This window comes from Erythrolamprus reginae, chromosome 3 (assembly GCF_031021105.1).
Source record: "Erythrolamprus reginae isolate rEryReg1 chromosome 3, rEryReg1.hap1, whole genome shotgun sequence".
Lineage (NCBI taxonomy): Eukaryota > Metazoa > Chordata > Lepidosauria > Squamata > Dipsadidae > Erythrolamprus > Erythrolamprus reginae.
In genome coordinates, this window is record NC_091952.1 from 11,535,962 (window position 1) to 11,562,424 (window position 26,463).

Sequence of the window (26,463 nt, forward strand, 5' to 3'; positions counted from 1 at the left end):
ATGAATTAGTAAGACTGGAGACAGTGGTATCTCACCAAGGACCGTCAGTCAGGAAATTAAGCCAAAACATTAAACAGTGTGCTAAGATAATGATGATGAAGATGAAACAGGCCGCCCACTTTTTTCCCTTTCCAATTTACAGTAAAAGAGCTGTTGCGAATTTGAAATGAATGGGAAAGGTGAAAGACATGTGAAGAGTATTACTCTACAGCTCAGGTCCTTTTTCTCCCAATTTATATTTATATATTTTTTAAAAGATGTCCTTTCAGTAAATGATCTAAGACAGTTTAAAGAAACACTTTTGCTACTTCAGAAGTTGCATAGCTAGGTGTGATTTTTAAATATATATATATGTCCTTTTTTTGGAACAGAATTGCCCGATTCTACTGAGGTAAATTTTTTGGACTAGAACTCACAGTATAATAATAATAATAATAATAATAATAATAATAATAATAATAATAATAACAACAACAACAACAACAACTACTACTACTACTACTACTACTAGTAGTAGTAGTAGTAGTAGTACTACAACAACAGAGTTGGAAGGGACCTTGGAGTTCTTCTAGTCCAACCCCCTGCTTAGGCAGGAAACCCTACACTACTTCAGATAGATGGTTATCAAACATCTGCTTAAAAACTTCCAGTGTTGGGGCATTCACAACTTCTGGAGGCAAGCTGTTCCACTGGTTAATTGTTCTAACTGTCAGGAAATTTCTCCTTAGTTCTAAGTTGCTTCTCTCCTTCTTTAGTTTCCACCCATTACTTCTTGTTCTACCCTCAGATGCTTTGGAGAATAGGTTGACTCCTTCTTCTTTGTGGCAACCCCTGAGATATTGGAACACTGTCTCTTGCCTTTGAGCCTGGACCAAACTAGCTCTCTGCAGTTGATAAGTTAGAAACCCGGTTAAGTGGTTGACTTTGCTTGTCAGAAGGTCGCAAAAGGGATCACATGACCCCATCATAAATTTAAGATCATGCAGAATGCAGCTGCGAGAGTAATCGTGGGCTTCTCTAGGTATGCCCATGTTACACCAACACTCTGCAGTCTGCATTGGTCGCCGATCAGTTTCTGGTCACAATTCAAAGTGTTGGTTATGACCTATAAAGCCCTTCATGGCATCAGACCAGAATATCTCTGGGACCCCCTCCTGCCGCACAAATCCCAGCGACCAGTTAGGTCCCACAGAGTTGGCCTTCTCCGGGTCCTGTCGACTAAACAATGTCGTTTGGCGGGACCCAGGGGAAGAGCCTTCTCTGTGGCAGCCCCGACCCTCTGGAATCAGCTCCCCCCAGAGATCAGGACTGCCCCCACCCTCCTTGCCTTTCATAAACTCCTTAAAACCCACTTCTGCCATCAGGCATGGGGGAATTGAGACATCTCCCCCAGTCCTATATAGTTTATGTATGGTATGCTTCTGTGTATGTCTTTTTTAAATAATGGGTTTTTATATATTTTTAAATATTAGAGTTGTTACTGTACACTGTTTTTATTATTGCTATGAGCCGCCCCAAGTCTACGGAGAGGGGTGGCATAAAAATCTAATTAATAATAATAATAATAATAATAATAATAATAATAATAATGATGATAATAATAATAATAATAATAATAATAATAATAATAATAATAATAATAATGATAAATATGAGCCAGTTGTCAAGTGTTGAATTTTGACCATGTGACCCCAAGGATACTGTAGCAGTTGTAAGCCAAGTCCTCGTCCTGATAAACTTATTTTATATTATTATTATTATTATTATTATTATTATTATTATTATTATTGTTGTTGTTGTTGTTGTTGTTGTTGTTGTTATTGTTATTACTATTGTTATTACGGTTATTACTACTACTACTATTATTATTGCTATTACTACTATTACTATTACTATTACTATTACTATTATTATTAATTAGGTTTATATGCCGCCTCACTCCGAGGACTCGGGGCGGCTTAATTTACAGTGAATTCCTCTCCAGCTAAGTTTCTCCTCTCCCAGTCTTTCATGATACGAGGGTTATCCGGAAAGTAAGGTTACAGGTTACTTAGCTCTCGCGGGGAATGTTCGCGGGGAAAGTTGGTATTACTATCATGTAGTGGGAAGCCAATGGAAGAAAATCCACTCCCCCTGAGATCTGCACAATCCCCACCCTCCTAGCCTTCTGAAAGGGCATAAAATCATGGTTTTTTTCGGCAGGCTTGGAGCTGGTGAACAGTCCCACCTTATCCTGGCTGAATGAAGGGCCACAACACAGAAGTCACATTTTTCAGTGCTGTTGTAACTTTGAACGGTCACTAAACGAACCGTTGTAAATCGGGGACTGCCTGTATCTTAGGAAAATCACTTTCAAACTAAGCAAGGGAAAAGAATTATCTCCCCCACACACATTTTTTCTCTCCCCTAAATGTGAAGAAATGAAAGATTATAAGATTATGGGAGGCACGAATCTAATTGTTCATCTAACCTTTAAAATACCTTGGAAGAGGGTCCCATCAAAATCTTCACCTCGGGTTACAGAATGGAAGTAATGGGGCCATTAAAACCCCATGAAACTCTTGTCTTTTAACATTTAAATGGAGCGTAAATGAGTGAGGGGCATCCTAATTGGAAGCGTGGGTTTCTTTTTTCTTTTTCCCCTGGCCAAGGGGCAAATCTGCTGAGTCAGGCTTACTCTGCGCTTCCTCCAAAATGCAGCAAATGAGCTGAATGGTGAACGGGAATGAATGGAGCGGTGGCAGACGCCAGAGGTTGGTCTTAATTCAAGGAGAAAACTTTTGCTTTTGATCCAGGCCTGGGCTTAGAAAAATAGAAACATAGAAGAAGACTGATGGCAGAAAAAGACCCCATGGTCCATCTAGACTGCCCTTATACTATTTTCTGTATTTTATCTTAGGATGGATCTATCATTATCCCAGGCATGTTTAAATCCAGTTACTGTGGATTTACCAACGTCTGCTGGAAGTTTGTTCCAAGGATCTACTACTCTTTCAGTAAAATAATATTTTCTCATATTGCTTTTGATCTTTCCCCCAACTAACTTCAGATTGTGTCCCCTTGTTCTTGTGTTCACCTTCCTATTAAAAACACTTCCCTCCTGAACCTTATTTAACCCTTTGACATATTTAAATGTTTTGATCATGTCCCCCCTTTTCCTTCTGTCCTCCAGACTATATAGATTGAATTCATTAAGTCTTATGTTTAAGACCTTCCACCATTTTTGTAGCCCGTCTTTGGACCCGTTCAATTTTGTCAATATCTTTTTGTAGGTGAGGTCTCCAGAACTGAACACAGTATTCCAAATGTGGTCTCACCAGCGCTCTATATAAGGGGATCACAATCTCCCTCTTCCTGCTTGTTATACCTCTAGCTATGCAGCCAAGCATCCTACTTGCTTTCCCTACCACCCGACCACACTGCTCACCCATTTTGAGACTGTCAGGAATCACTACCCCTAAATCCTTCTCTTCTGAAGTTTTTGCTAACACAGAACTGCCAATGCAATACTCAGATTGAGGATTCCTTTTCTTCAAAAACTTTAGCAAGGAGGGGTCTCTGCCCGGTTGCTGGGTGGGTGTGGCCATGGTGGGCGTGGCCTAGTTGGTCTCCTGCACTATGGGGGGGATTTTTGCGCACAAATGGGTGACGAGCAGGTGCATGTGCATCAGCGTGAGATTCAGCTTCTGAGCATGCACCCAAACCCAAGCATCGCCTGAGGATGTGCGCATGAGCGAGATTTCGGCAATTTTCACAGATATTTTTCCTTGCGTCCATGTAAAAATCACCGAAATCTCACTCGCACCAGCAAGCCAAATCTCACTTGTGGGCATGTGTGAGCACATTGGGGACGCGTAGCTGGGTGCACATGGGAAAAATTACTACCACTCTGTTCCCCAGGCCTCGAAGGCTTTCCTTGAGCCTCTGTGAGGGAGAAAATGGGCTTCCCTGGGCTCTGGAGGCCCTCTGGAGGCCAGAAATATGCCTGTTCCTAGCCTTCCCTAACTTCTGGTGGGCTTGTTTTTCGCTCTCCCCAGGCCTCAACTTGTGCTCTACACATACTTGCATCCAGTAATGGGCAGCCAAAATTTTTACTGCCACACTGTGGGTGTGTCTTATTTTGTGGGTGTGGCTTGGTGGTCATGTGACTGGGTAGGAGTGGCTTGTCAGCCATGTGACCAGATGGGAGTGGCTTGAACAATCATCATCATTCAAGTGAACTGTTAAGTCCTCAACTTACAACCTCACCAGTGTTGCTCTCTGGGGTGACAATTTGCATCGCGTTTCCCACGCTCTCCTTCCTGAGTCGCCCCCCCTGCCTCAGGCTGGGTAGTTAGGCAAATGAGTGCCGATCACAGTGTGGCAGTAAAAGTTTGGCTGCCCATTACTGGCTGCACCCCAACGTCTTGCAGATTTTGGCCTTCTCCTGGGGGCATCCATGTTCCCATTCCTTCTCCCCCAGAATTGGTAGGGGCCTCAGACTATGGATAGACCACCAGCGTCCTCTGATCTGCCCTCTGTCTTTGGCTTCCTGTTTTCTCCAAGTTTGTGGATATTCTCCTTTCTCGGATTCCCAGCTTGCAGCCGTCCTGCCTGCTCAGCAAAACTGTTTCTCTCTTCACATCTTTCTTTGATAGATCAGATCCTGCCTGAAACCCACAATTTCAGCCCAGGGTCTCATCCATTTTCTTGAGCAATTAGAATGTTCATCACTGTTCGATGACATTACATTTTATCGGCGGAGAAAGTAGCTTCGTTGTAGCGGGGATTTTATTTTGCAGATGATAGATGCTTTTTTATTCAAGGTAATAAATGTCCTGATCTTTCCTTATTGGCTTAGGGAAGCTGAAGACTTTCCGATTTGTTTCTCGGACAAGGTTGCTGGATCGGCATTTTATTATTTTGACATTGTCCTGCGCAGGCTGGGTCGATAGGATTCTTCGGCCCATCAAACATGGTCCAACTTTATTTACAAGTGACAGAATAACAGAATGGGAGGGGACCTCAGAGGTCTTCTAGTCCAACCCACTGCTCAAGCAGGAGATCCTATGCCAGTGATGGCAAATCATTTTTGGTTTGTATGCAAAAAGGGGTGTGGTGTGTGTGTGCTAGCATGCGTGCACATGCCCACACCCCTTCCCTCCCCCACACAAACATGCACACCCCACACCGCACATATGTGCAGGCCTTTCTGAAGCCTGGTAGGTGAAAAAAATGCCCAAATGGGCAAACCGGAAGTTCAGGAAAACGCACTTCCGGTTTGCCCGTTGTGCTGTTTTTTGCACTCTGGGGCTTCAGGAAGCTTCCCTAAACTCTCTGGAGTGCAAAAAACAACACAAAAGCACACCGGAAGTTCAGAAAATGGGGTCCTGATTTTCCCATTGTGTTATTTTTTACACTCTGGGGTTTCAGGGAAACTTCCCTGAAGCATCTGGAGGACAAAATGGCATTTCCCAAGGCCAAAAATCAGCTGGCCACAACGGCAAATCATACGCTCGAAAAACGCATTTCCAGTTTGCCATTATGCTGTTTTTTTGCACTTCACGCCTTCAGGAAGCTTCCCTGAACCCTTTGGAGTGCAAAAAACAACACAAAAGCACACTGGAAGTTCAGAAAATGGGGTTCCGATTTGCCCATTGTGTTATTTTTTACACTCTGGGGTTTCAGGGAAACTTCCCTGAAGCATCTGGAGGACAAAACAATATACAGTAACAAATCTAATATTAAAAGTCTAAAATAACAAATATAATATTAAAAGTCTAAAAACCCATTATTTAAAAATCATACAAACAAACATACCATACACAAAACTACATAGGCAAGGGGAGATATCTCAGTTCCCCCATGCTTGATGGCAGAGGTGGGTTTTAAGGAGTTTATGAAAGGCAAGGAGGGTGGGGGCAATCCTAATCTCTGGAGGGAGCTGGTTCCAGAGGGTCGGGGCTGCCACAGAGAAGGCTCTTAACCACATCAATTTTTAACTCAACTGCGGTCATAAGTCGAGGACTCCTTGTGGTATGAAGAAGTGTGGGGGGAAAATCAAATCATTTTCAGGAGGAACAAAAAGCACCCCCCAAAAAAAGACATCAGGAATTGTCAAGGGTTCTGAAGGACATGGTCAAAATAGTGAAAACGAAGATCACACCCAATGGTGGGCAGCAGATGGTGCGGTCAGGTGCTCTTCCCGGAAGGAAATTCCGGGATGCGCACACATGTGCCCCCGCATCCCACATGGGATTTTACTTCTGTGCATGTGCAGCAAGTGAAATATTGTGTGAGGGCGCTCGCTGCAGCGAGATTTCAGCAATGCTCGCATGCGCGGAAGCAAAAATATCGGCAAAAACAGCCGATATCTCGCTCGTGTGCGCATCCTCACATGCTTATGCGCAGAAGCCAAATCTCACTCCAACGGGCACGTGTGCACCCACCGGACACCCGTGCACCCACGATGGCCTCGGAGGGCGCACTGGTAGGGCCAAAGACAAGGAGCCCTGATCACACCAATACAATTGAAGCTCTGCCTGTGCTTACATTAAATAAAAATCTGAGGAGCTTTGATCACACTGTCATGGCCGCCATCTTGATTTTTTTTGTCAGCCCCTGAGGTGATGGAAGCCCCGCCCACTGCAGTGACATTCATTATGCAGCTGTTACGGCCATCTTGACGTTTTTGACCCCCTGCTCTTAACAGCCCCCCAAGCCCCCTCCCCCCCCCCCGGTTCCAATGTACTTCTTTCAATACCATAAATAGCTACAGGAATCACCTCAAATTCTGGCTAAGGTGGCTTCTCAGGGATGAAAGGGGCATCGAAGAAAAAGCTTGGGAACCCTTTTGTCTCTTCCGGGAGGTCATTTAAAAGCTGGGCTTAAATTTACTTTGAAAAAAAGGCTGACGAAGCCTCTCTTTCTGACGACTCTGACCTTTCGCCATAATCTCTCATCCGGCTGACACAAAGAATTGCAGATGGAGTTTTGCATCTCCAGCTATTCTCCGGCGTGATAATGGTCATTTTATCATTCAGGGAAATGACTGGGATCCTAGAATTATGGACAGAGGTGTCCAAAATCATCTCCACCGTTATCCTCAAGTCACAGGAGAGCAGCTGGGGGGAAGTTTGTGAAAGAATAAGGAGAGATACTTTTTATCATCATTACTTTCTACAAATGAATACGATGTCTCCTTTCTTCTCTTCCATCCTTTCTGAAATGAGACAGATATTTGTTCCCAAGGCTTGAGCCTCCAGCTTTTCCTAAACAAAAATAAAAATAAAGTGCACCTTTGTGCCTACCGTTCCTGTCCTAATGTCTTTTTTATCTTTTCTATCTCTACTTTATACTTATATTATGTTAAACTTACAATACAATACTATATTTGTATGATAACTAAATAAGTAAGTAAGTAAGTAAGTAAGTAAGTAAGGAAGGAAGGAAGGAAGGAAGGAAGGAAGGAAGGAAGGAAGGAAGTAAACAAACAAACAAACAAACAAACAAACAAACTCTGGAAACCATGTTTAGTCTTGCTAAACAAAATAATGCTATGTTGAAATTGCTGATTAAGTGGTGTTCCCCAGGGAAGCGTACTAGGTCCTACCCTCTTCATTCTCTACATCAATGACCTCTGTGACCATATCGAAAGCAACTGTGTCCTTTTTGGCGATGATGTGAAAATTTTCAACACCACTGACAACACACTCACTCTCCAAAAAGACCTGGACTTTGTCTCAGACTGGTCTAACACCTGGCAACTTCAAATATCAACCAACAAATGCTCTACCCTCCACATCGGCAAAACAAATCCAAACCGCACATACAAACTGAGTAAACAATCTCTCACTGCCAACCCACACTCAGTAAAAGACCTTGGAATACTAATATTGAATGACCTAAGTGCTAAAACCCACTGCAACAATATCGCCAAAAAAGCTTCTAGAGTTGTTAACCTGATCCTACGCAGCTTCTACTCAGGCAACCTCACACTACTCACAAGAGCCTACAAAATTTTTGCCAGACCCATCCTGGACTACTGCTCATCTGTCTGGAACCCATACCATATCTCAGACATCAACACCATTGAAAATGTCCAAAGATATTTCACCAGAAGAGTCCTTCACTCCTCCACTCGAAACAGAATATCCTACGAAAATAGACTAACAATCCTGGACCTAGAAAGCCTAGAACTACAGCGCCTAAAACACGATTTGAGTATTGCCCACAAGATCATATGCTGCAACGTCCTACCGGTCAATGACTACTTCAGCTTCAACCGCAACAACACATGAGCACGCAACAGATTCAAACTTAATACGAACCACGCCAAACTTGACTGTAAAAAATATGATTTCAACAATCAAGTTATCGAAGCATGAAATTCATTGCCGGACTCAATTGTGTCAACCCCTAACCCCCAACATTTCTCCCTTAGACTATCCACGATTGACCTTTCCAGGTTTCTAAGAGGCCAGTAAGGGGCATGCATAAGTGCACTGGTGTGTCTTTCATCCTCTGTCCAATTGTCTTCCCTTTCTCTCACTTATCATATATATTTTCTTTCTTTCATATATCCTCTCCTCTAAGTTCACTTTACCCCTATATATATTACTACATGTCTATTTTTCTTCCTATGTATTTGTGTATTGGACAAATGAATAAATAAAATAAATAAAAATAAATAAGATTTCACAGTATTGTTCATTATTAATATTCAGTTGTTTATATTGTAATTTATTGTTTTTCTAATATGTTGTAAGCCGACCCGAGTCTTCAGAGAGGGGCGGCATAGAAATCCATCAAATAAATAAATAAATAAAATATATCCACGTTGTGTAGAAACTCTTTCTGTGGCTGCAACGGAGAGATTTCTTGGAAGTGACCTTCTCACCCAAAGTCAGGAAGCTGCAAATGTGTACGCTCCCGTTTTTATCTATCCCTCTCTCTCTCTCTCTCTCTCTCTCTCTCTCTCTCTCTCTCTCTCTCTCTCTCTCTCTCACTCTCTTGAGAAATATATATAGAGAAAGGACGCTGCATAGACCCTGCATTGCAGTCTCTCGGCATGGGGAATTAATTCTGCCCTCACCTCCTGACCCAAAGGTGGGAAGAGGGCCAGCCAGGTTGTATGGATGGAAATTGAGAGGTCTGAATAATAGTCCCATAAAAATAAAACCATCACCATTTTTGATAGAAAGTTGCTGGGTTCATCATTGTTTTATTTTTTTTTTAAAGGGGGATGAGTTTCTTCAAAATGCACGGATAGGTTATACGAAAGGTACAGCTATCCTGCAAAGGTGCAAGCAAATACGATCGTTTTTACTTTTTTAAAAAAAATTATAAAAGTAAACTTTATTTAAACACACAAAATACAAACAATTAAACTCACACAGAAAAAGAAAAAAACATAAATATTAAATATTAAATAATGCACTTGGGGAAAAGGAATCCTCAATCTGAGTATTGTATTGGCAGTTCTGTGTTAGCAAAAGCTTCAGAAGAGAAGGATTTAGGGGTAGTGATTTCTGACAGTCTCAAAATGGGTGAGCAGTGTGGTCAGGCGGTAGGAAAAGCAAGTAGGATGCTTGGCTGCATAGCTAGAGGTATAACAAGCAGGAAGAGGGAGATTGTGATCCCACTGTATAGAGCACTGGTGAGACCACATTTGGAACACTGTGTTCAGTTCTGGAGACCTCACCTACAATTGACAAAATTGAACGGGTCAAAAGACGGGCTACAAAAAGGGTGGAAGGTCTTAAGCATAAAACGTATCATGAAAGGCTTAATGAACTCAATCTGGATAGTCTGGAGGACAGAAGGAAAAGGGGGGACATGATCGAAACATTTAAATATGTCAAAGGGTTAAATAAGGTCCAGGAGGGAAGTGTTTTTAATAGGAAAGTGAACACAAGAACAAGGGGGCACAATCTGAAGTTAGTTGGGGGGAAGATCAAAAGCAACATGAGAAAATATTATTTTACTGAAAGAGTAGTGGATGCTTGGAACAAATTTCCAGCAGACGTGGTTGGTAAATCCACAGTAACTGAATTTAAACATGCCTGGGATGAACATATATCCATCCTAAAATAAAATACAGAAAATAGTATAAGAGCAGACTAGATGGACCATGAGGACTTTTTCTGCCATCAGACTTCTGTGTTTCTAAAGTTGGATATTTTGTGACGTGCCCAGGGCTGACTTTCATGCTTAAGGCAGGACTACAATTCGACCAGTAATGATTTGTGTGCCAAAAGGGGGGTATGTGGATGTGGTAGCGTGAGTACATATGCCCACACCCCTTCCTTCCTCCCCACGCACGTGCATCCCATGTGCTGCCCCCCCATACATGCGCACAGGCCTTTCTGAAGCCTGGTAGGCAGTGGTGGGTTCATACTGATGTGGTGCAGAGAGTTGCATCGGTATGAACCCACAGATTTTCCATCTCCATGTCGGAAGAAGCCCTTCTGCCCGCCCCGCCCCATCTCAATGCTGACCTTTATTCTTCATCTGAACCATAGCTGGGGCCTTCTTCCACACGGAGTCACCCAAAAAAAAAATTACCGAAAATCAGTGGGTGCATACAGTGAAGGGCTACAAAAGTTTTTACTCCAACACTGTGGGGTATGGCTTATTTTGTGGGTGTGGTTTGCCAACCATGTGACCAGGTGGGAGTGGCTTGACGATCATGTGACTGGGGTTGGCTTAAAGGTCATGTGACTGGCTTAAAAGTGGCCAACGTGACATCACTCAGATCAAGGGTTTGGGTTAGGGTTAGGGTGCCAGGACTCTCCTCGCCTGAAAGAGCTACAGTTTTCATATCTATTTATTATGACTGAACATCCAACATATACAATTTAATTCTGTGTATATATGCCATATGTGTACATACATATTACACACAGGCACACAAAAATATACATTATCTACTATATAAACTGTATGTGTATGTACACACACACACATGCACAGCCCTTCTAAAATTATACACATTCAACCTCATTTACTGCAATAGGAAAAATATACCCCGAGCCCAGAAGGGGAAAAAAAGGAAAAAATTCAAAATTTTGGTATCAGTTCTGCGTACCTGACCGTACCTGTAGGAGCCCATCACTGGGTGCATACCAGTGTGGCTCTCTGGACCACACCAGTATGGACCCACCACTGCTAGTGGATGAAAAAAATGCCCAAATGGACAAACTATTTGGGTGTGTGACAGAGTGAATGGTAATGAATGTTTTTATTATATTAGAACTTTTATGTTTTTTAATTACATTAATTGGATTCAGATGTTTTCTTTGATAAGTTGTGAGTCGGCCAAAGTCCTTGGAGAGGGGCAGCATACAAATCCAATAGACAGATAGCTAGATTACGTAGATTAGATAGATAGATAGATAGATAGATAGATAGATAGATAGATAGATAGATAGATAGATTAGATAGATTAGATAGATAGATAGATAGATAGATAGATAGATAGATAGATAGATAGATAGATAGATAGATAGATAGATAGATAGATTAGATAGATTAGATAGATAGATAGATAGATAGATAGATAGATAGATAGATAGATAGATAGATAAGATAGATTAGATAGATAGATAGATAGATAGATAGATAGATAGATAGATAGATAGATAGATAGATAGATAGATAGATAGATAGATAGATTAGATAGACAGACAGACAGACAGACAGACAGACAAGACTGGATGGATAGATAGATAGATAGATAGATAGATAGATAGATAGATAGATAGATAGATAGATAGATAGATACATAGATAGATAGATAGATACATAGATACATAGATACATAGATACATGGATAGATACATGGATAGATACATGGATAGATTGATAGACCGGAAGTTGTTGGGGGATTTTTTTTTTGCCTCCGGGATTTCAGAGAAGCTTCCCTGAAGGGCCTGGAGGATGAAATGGCCTTTCTCAAGGCCAAAAATCAGCTGGCCAGCACACGCATGCACGCTGGAGCTGAAACATAGAAAAGTCTCGTGTGCCCTCCCATAGGCTCACCATCACAGCATTAGACCAACGTGGGTTTTCCCACTGATCGACATAAGATTTAAAAGAAGCAGCTCACTTCCTCAGATGCAACGGAAGGGGTCAACAAATGCAGGAAAGAAAAATGAAGAAAAATAGCCTTTCAGAGATAAGGAAGATGGCTTGCTTCTAGCTACTTCTTCCCGGAGAGTCTCCTTATCTACCGTCTTAAAGGCAAAAGAAGTTGACCGTTTATTCTTTTATTCTGAAAAAAATTTGTCCCTTCTAACCCTTTCTCATCCCTGATCCTCATCCCTGACTTCTCTGCAGCACTCTTTGCCATCAAGAGCGATTCCCATCTGCCTCTCCCCTGCTAAGCGCCGCTTTGATTTTCCCGTAGGCGAGAGGACAAGAATTAATCACCCCTCTTCTTATTAGGGGATTTAACAATCTGTATTAAACTTCATCTGTCCATGCTTCCTTGCAGATTCAGAATTATGGCCCCCAACTTATTACGGAACCTCATTTGTTTTCCTTTATTCCAGGCGGCAATCACTTGCCAGGGTGGTTTTACACGATCATATACATTCAGTGTCACAGAGAAGTAATTAGATTTTAAGACCCTCAATTGCGCGCGACGCAGGCACCATTCCAGCTTTATGACAGCACTGAACCACTGTCATTTTGCTTATGGTTGTTGATTTTGCAATAAGAATAACAGTGTTGGCAACCAGCTCAGCCCATTACTCAACAGAAAATGCAGGGTTGGTACCTGCTTGGGAAAAAGAATCAGACAATTTGAAATACAGTGGTACCTCTACCCAGGGGTGGGCTACTGCCCGGATGAGGCAGAACGGAGTTGAAAAGGGACCTTGGAGGTCTTCTAGTCCAACTCCCTTCTTAGGCAGGAAACCCTACACTATTTCAGACAGATGGTTATCCGACATCTTCTTAAAAACTTCCAGTGGTGAAGCATTCACAACTTCTGGAGGCAAGCTGTTCCACTGATTAATATTAAAGATATTTGACAAAATTGAACAGATCCAAAGATGGGCTACAAGAATGGTGGAAGGTCTTAAGCATAAAACTTATCAGGAAAGACTTAATGAACTCAATCTGTATAGTCTGGAGGACAGAAGGAAAAAGAGAGACATGAATGAAATATTTAAATATGTTAAAGGGTTAAATAAGGTTCAGGAGGGAAGTGTTTTTAATAGGAAAGTGAACACAAGAACAAAAGGGCACAATCTGAAGTTAGTTGGGGGCAAGATCAGAAGCAACATGAGAAAATATTATTTTACTGAAAGAGTAGTAGATCCTTGGAACAAACTTCCAGCAGACATGGTTGGTAAATCCACAGTAACTGAATTTAAACATGCCTGGGATAAATATACCTTATATCCATCCTAAGATAAAATACAGGAAATAATATAAAGGCAGGCTAGATGGACCATGAGGTCATTTTTTGCTGTCAATCTTCTATGTTTCTATGTTCTATCAGGAATTTTCACCTTGGTTCTAAGTTGCTTGTCTCATTGTTTAGTTTCCACCCATTACTTCTTGTTCTACCCTCAGGGTCTTTGGAGAATAGGTTGACTCATTCTTCTTTGTGGCAACCCCTGAGATATTGGAACACTACTATCATGCCTCTGCTGGTCCTTCTTTTCATTAAAATAGACATACCCAGTTCCTGCCACTGTTCTTCATATGTTTTAGCCTCCAGTCCCCTAATCATCTTTCTTGCTCTTCTCTGCACTCTTTCTAGAGTCTCAACATCCTTTTTGCATCATGGTGACCAAAACTGAATGCAGTACTCCAAGTATGGCCTTACCAAGGCCTTATAAAGTGGTATTAACACTCTTCACTCTTCATGTGAAATCACTTAGAAACATAGAAGACTGACGGCAGAAAAAGACCTCATGGTCCATCTAGTCTGCCCTTATACTATTTCCTGTATTTTATCTTACAATGGATATATGTTTATCCCAGGCATGTTTAAATTCAGTTACTGTGGATTTACCAACCACGTTTGCTGGAAGTTTGTTCCAAGGATCTACTACTCTTTCAGTAAAATAATATTTTCTCATGTTGCTTCTGATCTTTTCACCAACTAACATCAGATTGTGCCCCCTTGTTCTTGTGTTCATTTTCCTATTAAAAACACTTCCCTTATTTAACCCTTTAACATATTTAAATGTTTTGATCATGTCCCTCCTTTTCCTTCTGTCCTCCAGACTATACAGATTGAGTTCATTAAGTCTTTCCTGATAAGTTTTATGCTTAAGACCTTCCACCATTCTTGTAGCCCGTCTTTGGCCCGTTCAATTTTCACTTCATGTGACTTCTTTACTCTTATACTGTGGACACCTCAGAAGTGAAATGAGACCTGGATAGGAGTCCTCCAGGAGAGCCTAGGATTGTAGATTATACTAGGCAGTTGAAAAGACCATTCTGGAAGAAATCAGTAACAAGATTTTGTGACCAAAGCTATGGACGAAAGACATGCCCCTGGAATCCTGAAAGTTGGCCTCCATTGAAAGACATCTTTACCCCTTTATCTTTTCAAAAGTCTTCAGTGCAGTCTGGCAAAATGAACGTGGGAACGATGCTTACTTGCCACTAAATTTTGTTTATTGTCATTGCAACAGTTTTACAAATGCGTTTAATTGTCCTGGGAATATTTTGCAGAAAATAAAGGGGTAATTTCAATAGAAGAGCAGCACAATATTCATAAGGCATAGTAAAAAATTAGACAGCAACTAATAAAACAATGACAGTTCAACCATGAAAGTTCTTCCAAAGTCTATGATTTGAAGAGGCGCGCGAGAGCGGTCATGGGCCTAGGTATGTCCATATTTCTCCAACACTCCACGGACTGCATTGGTTGCCGATTGGTTTCCGCACACAATTCAAAGTGTTGGTAGTGTTCTGCCGGGCTCTCTGGTAGGAGCCTCCCGAAAATTCAAGGGTACAAATTTCAGACACACATACGTTTGAAAATTCAAAACAATGTTCTTTATCCAAAAATTCAAAATAAACTAAGCACTCTTTTTGTATTGCAAAGAGCTCTCGTCCCAAAACAACCGGGTAGTCTGTACAATTAACCTTAAGCAGTCCTTAAGTACTTAGCTAGCAGCTGTGAAGAAACTTCACACCCCTTCTTCTTCCAAGGAAGTGACACACACACACACACACGTTGCTCTGCTTTGTTTTCAAAGGCGTGAAAAATCAACAAACAAAGTCCAGAAACCAGCAACACAGGATTCCTGATGAACTGCGATCAGATACTCTTCCACAATGGCCAAACCCACATGCTGCTATTTATAGCAGCAGCCCTAATTACTGGAGCCCCACCCAAACACAGGTGTCCGCTCTTATCTCCTGTAATATGGCCTTGCTTGGTCTCTTCTACGCATAATTCTGCGCTTGCGTGGGTCCAAAACGTCTTCATCCGAATCAATGGAAGATAAGGGAGATTGACTGCCTGGGCTGTGTGCCAAGCCCTCCTCTGCCGAGTCACTCCCACCTTCTTCTTCGTTCAAGGAAACTAAACTCTGAACTGATTCTGTCGGCAATAACACAGGCCTGTGACATGTTGAAGTTTCTCCTGCGTCTACCTCTACATTCCATGGGGCAGGAGCTGGGCCAGAGCCAACCACAACAGGTAGTGACCTATAAAGTCCTGCATAGCATCGGGCCAGATTAATTGAGGGACCGCCTTCTGCTGTATGAGTCCCAGCTAGGTCCAAGTTAGGTCCCACAGAGTTGACCTTCTCCAGGTCCCAACAGCCAGACAATGTCATTTAGCGCAACTTAGGGAAAGAGCCTTTTCTGTGGGGGCCCTGACCCTCTGGAATCAGCTCCCTCCAGAGATTTGCACTGCCCCCACCCTCCTTGCCTTCTGTAAGAGTCTTAAGACCCACCTATGTCACCAGGCTTGGGGCAATTAGGTCTCAGCCCCCTGGCCAACGAAATGAGATATATGTTGTATGATTGAACTAGTATGATTGCTTTTAATATTGGAATTTTTTAAACTGTAATTTTAAATTGAAATAGATTTGCCTGTGTTATATTGTTATATTATATGCTGTGATTCGCCCCAAGCCCTTGGGGAAGGGCGGCATACAAACCTAAATAATAAATTAATTCATAAATTAATAAATATAGGAACCAAGAATGTCAAATTGGCAGCTTCCATCCTTCAATAAATCCCCGCCCCTTTTGGATTTGCACTACAAAGGGGCGGAGCTTCCCTTGAGATTTGAGGCTGACATCTTGATATTTTACTCCTGTAAACACTCCTGTAGCAAAGAGCCAAGGTGGCGCAGTGGGTAGAGCGCAGTACTGCAGGCCACTAAAGCTGACTGCTAGATCTGCAGGTCAGCGGTTCACATCTCATCACCGGCTCAAGGTTGACTCAGCCTTCCATCCTTCTGAGGTGGGTAAAATGAGGACCCGGATTGTGGGGGCAATATGCTGGCTCTGTTGAAAAGTGCTATTGCTAACATGTTGTAAGCTGCCCTGAGTCTAAGGAGAAGAGCGACATAAAAACATTGAATGAATGAATGAATGAATGAATGAATGAATGAATGAATGAATGAATGAATGAATGAATGAATGAATGCATATATACATACTGTACATACATGTTGGGACTTGTACATGCGCACCAAGAGACCTGAAGCTACATGCGCAGTGCAGCGTTCACTACTGGTGCGCTGTCTTTTCCTGCACCGATAGCAACCAACTACTGCCCCCGTCCCTCCCCCCATGACATATAATTCTTACTATTCAAAAAATGAACACCTACTCATGCAGAGAAAGCTTAAAAGGCCATTAACTTGGTTTAAACAAGGTTCCTCATTAAAAAGCAAATTGGCTTAAAGGTCATGTGACTGGCTTAAAGGTGGCCAACTTGATGTCACTCACGTCAAGGGTTAGGGTTCGGGTGCCTGGCCTCTCCTCACCTCAAAGAGATACAATTTCCCTATCTATTTACTATTACTGAACATCCAAAATATGCTATTTAATTCCTTGTATATATGCCATATGTGTACATACATATTACACACGGGCGCACAAAAATTTACATTGAACACAAGAACAAGGGGACACAATCTGAAGTTAGTTGGGGGAAAGTTCAAAAGCAACATGAGAAAATATTATTTTACTGAAAGAGTAGTAGATCCTTGGAACAAACTTCCAGCAGTGGTAGATAAATCCACAGTAACTGAATTTAAACATGCCTGGGATAAACATATATCCATCCTAAGATAAAATACAGAAAATAGTATAAGGGCAGACTAGGTGGATCATGAGGTCTTTTTCTGCCGTCAGACTTCTATGTTTCTATGTTTCTATCTTCTATATAAACTGTATGTGTATGTACACACACAGTCCTTCTAAAATTATACACATTCAATCACATTTACTGCGATAGGAAACATATACCCAGAGCCTAGAAGGGGAAAAAAGAAAACAATTCAAAAATTTTCTTCCGGTTCTGCGTACCTGACCATAGACATAGGAGCCTATCACTGCAACCCACCACTCTAATCTCCACCCATTGCTTTATGGAATAGATTCCTGACTCCTTTCTAATTTGTAGCAATTCTAGAGACTCCCATGGGTGCTATCACTCTAACAAGAGACTTCCTGGCGTATATTTTCCCCCTTTAAGTGCTATGTCTGTTATCTGTTCTCTCCCCTAGAGAGCCTTTTCTGAGAGCCCTAATCAAATGAAAACAATGAGGAAGAGTTTGGGTGAACTTAGGTGACCTCTATGCAATTTGACATTGGGGGGGGGGGTTACCCTAATTTTTCAAGCCGTGTAAGAGCATACAGTAAGGCAGGGATGGCTAAGCAGGGTATTCCTAGCCCAAGATAGACCTCAACGCAGTGAATGGCTGTTCGTCTTCAGCGCTACTGGTGCGCTCTCTGAGACTGGTGCATGCACGCCCCTAGGTTGGCGCGAGATTTAGCTTCTAAGCATGCGCCGCAAGTGAAATCTCACACAAGGATGCTCAGACGTTACAGATTTTGCCTATTTTTGGCACATGCGCAGAAGCAGAAAAATATGCCAAAAATAGGAGAAATCTCTTGCGCGGGAGCATCCTCGTGCGAGATTTCACTTGTGGCACATGCATACAAGCTGAAACTCATGCGGGGGCACCTGTGCATGCATTGGGGATGCATAGCTGCATGTGCTCACAATTTTTGCTACCACACTAACATGTAGCCCCGTCCCAGGTATAACCCACCACTACCACAACATATGATCACAATTGAGCCCAAAATTTCAAGATGGCTGCAAAGTGATTTTTGTTCCATTTTACACTGATTCTTGCCACAGTTGTTAAGTGAATTACTGCAGTTCAGGGGTGGGTTCTTCCCAGTTCTAACTAATTCACCAGAACCGGTAGCGAGCTGCTGGTGACATCCAGTAATGGGAAGCCAAAATTTTTACTGCCGCACTGTGGCTTATTCTGTGGGTATGGCTTGATGGTCATGTGACTGGGTAGGAGTGGCTTGCCGGCCATGTGACCAGGTGGGAGTGGCTTGAATAATCATCATCGTTCAAGTGAACTGTTAAGTCCTCGACTTACAACCTCACCAGTGTCGCTCTCTGGGGTGACAATTTGCTTCGTGTTCCCCGTGCTCTCCTTCCTGGGTTGCCCCCTGCCTCAGGCTGGGTAGCTAGATGAATGGGTGCCAATCAGCTGTTGAAAAAAGATGGGGGAGGAAATGGGGCCCCTGCAACACCTACAGGTGCTGGTCTCCCTGCTGCTTTCCAAGGAGGAGGACGGGAGGGTGGGAGGGTCAGGTGGAGCTGGGCACACAGCTTCATTTATGTTGTGAGCCACCCCGAGTCCTCGCAGAGGGGCGGCTTACAAACCCAACAAATAAATAAATAAATTTCCACTGGTGGAACTGCATCCCACCCCGTCCTGTCTGCTGCCCACTCCTAGTGACGTCACTGTTCTGCCGCTTGAAAGAGGGAGGGGATCATACTGACCTTTATTCCTTTCAAACCTCAACTGATCAGCTCCTGAGCTGGGTTTAGGGCTGATCTTTAGCTACTGAGCATGCACCAAAGCAAAATTGCACATGGGGACACATGCAAAACAGGCACTTCCATCACAATGTGAACCAGCGGTGGGGAAGGTAAGTAAAACACACCCCTACTGCAGTTATTAAGTTAGTAGCAATAACAACAGCGCTTACACTGATAAACCACTTCCCAGTGTTTTGCAGTTCTTGTCTGTATTCCTTGTCTGGCCTTTGGGTGCTGTTGAATATGCATGGGTTAAATGTAAATAGTTCAAATTTGAATGTTTTCATTTGATTGGTTGTTTTGTTTGTGCGGGAATTTTGTTTAACTGTCAGCCTGTATTCAGGCGGGAAAAAATAGTATAAATATCGGTACCCAAGCGCCGCTCGCAGTTCGCGCCTGATTACTTAGTAACAGCTGGAAGCAATGTTATTCTTAGACCTTGGAAAACAAACCGGTTAGCCTTTGAGCATCTGAGGCTCATTCATTTCAGGTGCTTTGGAAGACAGGTTGAACCCCTCAACTCTGTGGCAGCCCCTCAAATATTAGATCACTGCTATCATGTCTCTCCTGGTCCTTCTCTTCACTAGACTAGCCCTGCCCAGTTCCTACAATCCTTCATTGTATGTTTAAGCCTCCAGTCCCCTAATCATCTTGGTTGCTCTTCTCTGCTTTCTTTCCAGAGTCTCAGCATCTTTTTAATAGTGTGGTGACCAAAACTGTATGCAATATCCAACGCTCTTCATTCTCTACATCAATGACCTTTGCAATTACATCACAAGCAACTGTGTCCTCTTCACCGATGATGTAAAACTCTTCATATGAACTCCAAATACGAACTGAATAATTAAATTATCACAGATAATCCCCACTCGGTTAAAGACCTTGGTATACTAATAACAAAAGATTTAAGTGCCAAAGCCCACTGCAACAATATAGCCAAGAAGGCTTCAAGAGTTGTAAACCTAATCCTACGTAGCTTCTGCTCTGGCAATCTCACACTACTTACCAGAGCTTACAAAACTTTTGCCAGACCCATCCTCAAATACAGCTCATCTGTTTGGAACCCATATCGCATCACAGACATTAACACCCTTGAAAATGTCCAAAGATACTTCACCAGAAGAGCCCTTCACTCCTCCACTCGAAATAGAATACCCTACGAGACTAGACTTTTAATCCTGGGCCTAGAAAGTTTAGAACTAAGACGCCTTAAACAAGATTGTATTGCCCACAAGATCATATGCTGCAACGTCCTGCCTGTCGGTGACTACTTGACTTTCAACCACAACAACCCAAGAGCACACAACAGACTTAAACTTAATATTAACTGCTCCAAACTTGACTGTAAAAAATATGACTTCAGTAACCGAGTTGTCGAAGCGTGGAACTCATTACCAGACTCCATAGTGTCATTCTCAAACCCCCAACACTTTACCCTTAGATCATCTACGGTTGACCTATCCAGATTCCTAAGAGGTCAGTAAGGTGCACTAGAGTGCCTTCCATCCCCTGTCCTATTGCTCTCCTATATCTCCTATACCTTTCTTCTATTCCTATATCTCTTCTTCTATTCTTTCATTGATATGTTCTATTCCTATACCTTCTTTTCTATTATTTCTTAGATATATTTTACTATGAGTATCTCCTCTATAACCTTCATCATGTATTTTACTATGTGTATATAGATATATACCCACTAAAACCCTCATTGTGTATTGGACAACCAAGGCTTTATAGAGTGGTATCTTGACAAATGTATCTTTTTCTTTCTGAGAGCATATGCACCAAGACAAATTCCTTGTGTGTCTAATCACACCTGGCCAATAAACAATAAACAATTATATTCTGTTCTGTTCTGTTCTGCTCTGCTCTATTCTGTTCTATTCTATTCTATTCTTCAAAATAGGTGAACAGTGCAGTCAGGCAGTAGGAAAAGCAAGTAGAATGTTTGGCTGCATAGCTAGAGGTATAACAAGCAGGACGAGAGAGATTGTGATCCCACTATGTAGAGCGCTGGTGAGACCACATTTGGAATACTGTGTTCAGTTCTGGAGGCCTCACCTACAAAAAGATATTGGCAAAATTGAACAGGTCCAAAGACAGGCTACAAGAATGGTGGAAGGTCTTAAGCATAAAACTTATCAGGAAAGACTTCATGAACTCAGTCTGTATAGTCTGGAGGACAGAAGGGAAAGGGGGGACAGGATCTAAACATTTAAATAGGTTAAAGGGTTAAATAAGGTTCAGGAGGGAAGTGTTTTTAATAGGAAAGTGAACACAAGAACAAGGGGGCACAATCTGAGGTTAGTTGGTGAAAAGATCAGAAGCAACATGAGAAAATATTATTTTACTGAAAGAGTAGTAGATCCTTGGAACAAACTTCCAGCAGACGTGGTTGGTAAATCCACAGTAACTGAATTTAAACATGCCTGGGATAAACATATATCCATCCTAAGATAAAACACAGGAAATAGTATAAGGGCAGATTAGATGGACCATGAAGTCTTTTTCTGCCATCAACCTTCTATGTTTCTATGTTTCTATGTTGTTTCTATGTTGTTTCTATGTTGTTTCTATGTTTCTATGTTTCTATATGTTTCTATGTTTCTATATGTTTCTATGTTTCTATGTTTCTATGTTTCTATATGTTTCTATGTTTCTATGTTTCTATGTTTCTATATGTTTCTGTGTTTCTGTGTTTCTATATGTTTCTATGTTTCTATATGTTTCTGTGTTTCTGTGTTTCTGTGTTTCTATGTTTCTATGTTTCTATTCTATTCTATTCCATCCTATTCGTAGCATCGTATCTACCAACCTATATCAACCATAGATCTGAGTAAGCCTTGAAAATAATGGAGCCTTGATGCAGAACTCGATAGGAATTTCTACAGCACTACACAAAGTAGAAGCATTATTAACACTGATCAGGCCCGCCGTGATTTATGCTGTGTCTGCAATTTTGCATCTCATTTTCTGCCTTCCTGGGATGACAATTATTAAGGTGCTGTGGAATTACGACATGAATTGTGCTCTCTGCTGTATAATCAGTGCAGTTCTGTCCCACCCTTACCTGGTAATAAAGCTTTATTACACTTAGACAAGTTTAGCTCAATAGGTTGTTGGTACACAATGATCGTGGAGCATACAGGAAGCCCTGACAGTGCTTTGATACTCTTCCTGATGCACTTTGTCACTCTTTTCAAAAAGGTTTATTTTTAGTGGCTTCAAGTTTTCGAACACTCTTCAAAGATGTAAAGAGCATTGCAATAGTCAAACCTCGAAGTGATAAGGGCACGAGTGACCGTGAGCAAAGATACATCAGTTTATATAGCAGATAATGTATATTTTTGTGTGCCTGTGTGTAATATGTATGTACACAGAAGGCATATATACATAGAATGAAATGGTATATTTTGGATGTTCAATAATAGTAAATAGAGAGGGAAATTTTATCTCTTTGAGGCAAGGAGAGACCAGGCACCCTAACCCTAACCCTTGAGTTGAGTGATGTCAAGTTGGCCAACGTTAAGCCAGTCACATGACCTTTAAGCCACCCCCAGTCACATGATCATGAAGCCACTGGTCACATGGTGGGCAAGCCACACCCACAAAATAAGCCACATGTACAGTGTGGTAGTAAAGGTTTTTGCAGCCCTTCACTGCTGGGTACAAGCCACTGCTGTGGTTTTCCAAACCACTGGACCGTGACACCCAAACCAGGCCAAAACGATAGCATTTCATCCCTGCCAGGGGGATGCTGAAATGGTTAGTGCCATTGCAATGCTGTTGTAAATTTGAATGGTAACTGTTGTGGTTGGCTCTGGCCCAGCTCCTGCCCCAGGGAATGGGGAGGTGGATGCAGGGGAAACTTCAACATGTCACAGGCCTGTGTTATTGCCGGCAGAGTCAGTTCAGAGTTTAGTTTCCTCGGACAAAGAAGAAGGTGGGAGTGACTCGGCTTCGGGGGGCTTGGCACACAGCCTAGGCAGTCAATCTCCATTATCTTCCATTGATTCGGATGAAGACGTCTTGGACCCACGCAAGCGCAGAATTATGCATAAAAGAGACCAAGTAAGGACATATTACCGGAGATAAGAGAGGCCACCTGTGTTTGGGTGGGGCTCCGGTAATTAGGGCTGCTGCTATAAATAGCAGCATGTGGGTTTGGACATTGTGGAAGAGTATCTGTTCGCAGTTCTTCAGGAATTGTGCCTTGACTTTGTTTGTTGATTTTTCACGTCTTTGAAACCAACGCAGAGCAAAGTGTGTGGGTGTTTCACTTCGTTGGAAGAAGAAGGGGTGTGAATATGTTAAAGGGTTAAATAAGGTCCAGGAGGGAAGTGTTTTTAATAGGAAAGTGAACACAAGAACAAGGCGACACAATCTGAAGTTAGTTGGGGGAAAGATCAAAAGCAACATAAGAAAATATTATTTTACTGAAAGAGTAGTAGATCCTTGGAACAAACTTCCAGCAGACATGGTAGATAAATCCACAGTAACTGAATTTAAACATGCCTGGGATAAACATATATCCATCCTAAGATAAAATACAGATAATAGTATAAGGGCAGACTAGATGGACCATGAGGTCTTTTTCTGCCGTCAGACTTCTATGTTTCTGTTTCAATGAAGTTTCTTCACAGCTGCTAGCTAAGTACTTAAAGACTGATTAAGGGAAATTGTACAGACTACCCGGTTGTTTTGGGACGAGTGCTCTTTGCAATACAAAAAGAGTGCTCAGTTTATTTTGAATTTTGTGATAAAGAACATTGTTTTGAATTTTCAAAAGTGTGTGTGTGTCTGAAATTTGTATTCTTGAATTTTCGGGAGGCTCCTACCAGAGAGCCCGGCAGAACAGTCACTAAATGAACCATTGTATATCAAGGACTACTTGTTAGTGGTGCGATTGCAGAAAGTGAGCAGTGTTAATGCGCTATCAGAAGGCAACAATGCACATCCAATCCATTGTGCTCTTTAAGCCGACTAGTTATTGTCTGTATCACCCATAAAATATACCTCTCTGGAAAAGCCATCCAGATAAAATAAGCCATCAATCTTGATACACTTCTACTGATTTTGCATAAATGGGGAAGATCAAGTGTCTTTCCAAGCTTTTGCCAGTTTGCTCGAACCGTATTAAAACAACATCGTCAGATGTTACAACGTACGGAGCTGTTCTGTTCATAAATTGTTGCCACTGATTGGGACATAAAACATATTTTATAATGCCATAAAGCCCCCAGAAGAGACAAGATTACTCAGGTTTGCCTTTATAGCTCGATAGGTATGGATTTCTTGAAGCAAAAAAAAAAAAAGAAGAATGGTGCATTTTACGCCCACGTCTGAAGCAGGAGGAAGAGGAAGATGACGAGGCAAAGAAAGTTCAGGCATTTCCATAGAACATGATGACTATGTTACTTGATGAGAAAAGCATTGAATTCTGAACCCTAAAATTGCTAGTTCTAAACATACAAATTTCCCTTATACCGTATTTTTGGGAGTATAAGACATACCTTTTTTCTCCCTGAAAGCGGCTGATAATTTGGGTGTGTCTTATACTCAGAATGTAACTTTTTTTCCCCAGCCCTAACTAGCTACTAACAATCTTTCCAGCTCGTACCTTGCAGGCTCTTCCATTGTTACTCTCTGCAAAGAATGTTTTGCGAGCCCTAAGTCTTTGCAGTTTTTTTTCCATTGATCTAACTTGCTCCAAATGTTTTTTTCCAGCCCTAATCAGGTGCTAATTATGATCCCAACTCTTACCCACTTGCAAGCTCTTTCATTGTTACTCTCTGCAGATAATGTTTTTCAAACCCTGTCTTTGTAGGGTTTTTTCTTCATTGCTTTTTATTATTATTATTTATTGGATTTGTATGCCGCCCCTCTCCGCAGACTCGGGGCGGTTAACAACAACGATAAAAAACAACATGTAACAATCCAATTTAATAAAACAACTAAAAAGCCTTATTATAAAAACCAAACATACACACAAACATACCATACATAACTTGTAATGCCCTAGGGGAAGGAATATCCTAACTCCCCCATGCCTGGCGACAAAGGTGGGTCTTGAGTAATTTGCGAAAGACAAGGAGGGTGTGGGCCATTCTAATCTCTGGGGGGAGTTGATTCCAGAGGGCCGGGGCCGCCACAGAGAAGGCTCTTCCCCTGGGGTCTGCCAAACGACATTGTTTGGTTGACGGGATCCGGAGTAGGTCAACTCTGTGGGACCTTATTGGCCGCTGGGATTTGTGTGATAGAAGGCGGTTCCGGATGTATTCTGGCCCAATGCCATGTAGGGCTTTAAAGGTCATTACCAACACTTGCTTTACTTGCTCCAAATGTTTCTTCCCAGCCCTAACCAGGTACTAACAATTTTCCTAGCTCTTACCAGCTTGCAAGCTCTTTCATTGTTACTCTCTGCAAAGAATGATTTCCAAGCCCTAAGTCTTTGCAAGGTTTTTTCCAGAGTCTTGTCTGGGTTGAGCTTAAGCCTTACAGCATGCACAGGAAGCTAAATCTCATGAGAGGACATGCGGGTGCATGCAATTTTGGTGATTTTTGACGAAATCGCATGTGCCCATGTGTCTTCTCACAAGATTGGTTGCCTGCACATACGCAGAAGCCAAATCTTGTTCCGACATGCGTGCACACTTCTTTGTAATGGCCACAAGAATTTACTTAGGCAAATAAAAAGTGTATTCCGATGTTTTGCTGGGTCATTTTATTAGCTATTCTTTATGCCATCAATCTAAAGGTTCGGCTATTGGTTTCTACTGGCATGAATTCTATTGCTGGTGCCACTAAAGATAATGACTTCAATTTGCATTCCTGAAAGGCTTTTTAGCTAGACATTTTGCTTTCATTTAGCTTTAATGATCAGAAACACAGAATAATAGATAACTGGAAGCAAGCAAATTGCGCTTTATTTAGAGTGGCAATTCCAAAAGTTTATTACAGGTAGTCCACAACTTCCCATTTAGGGACCATTTAAAGTCACAATGGCGCTGGGGGGCAAAAGCAACTTATGACCGTTTTTTGCACTTATGACCATTGCCGCATCCCCAGAGTCACATTATCAAAATTCAGATACTTGGCAACTGTTTTTTGTTTAAAATGGTTACAATCAAAGTCCAAGGGGGGGGGGGGGGAATTGGATTTGCTTAACAACTGTGTTACTAACTTCGCAATTGCAGTGATTCACTGTGAATAGAATAGGATAGGATAGGATAGGATAGGATAGGATAGGATAGAATAGAATTCTTTATTGGCCAAGTGTGATTGAACACACAAGGAATTTGTCTTTGGTGCATATGCTCCCAGTGTACCTAAAAGAAAATATACATTGGTCAACAATCATGAGCTACAACACTTAATGATTGTCATAGGGGTCAACTAAGCAATGAGGAAACAATCAATAT

The 26,463-nt window shown here is 41.9% G+C and overlaps 1 protein-coding gene across 1 annotated transcript in view; it reads right to left on the reverse strand.

The window, feature by feature from the left end:
- Positions 1-26,463, reverse strand: part of LOC139163488 (NADH-quinone oxidoreductase subunit N-like) — a 196,148-nt gene that overhangs the window by 87,731 nt on the left and 81,954 nt on the right. The window contains 1 exon segment of the mRNA XM_070744286.1: positions 11,355-11,744. Within this exon segment, the coding sequence (XP_070600387.1) occupies positions 11,355-11,744 (390 nt within the window).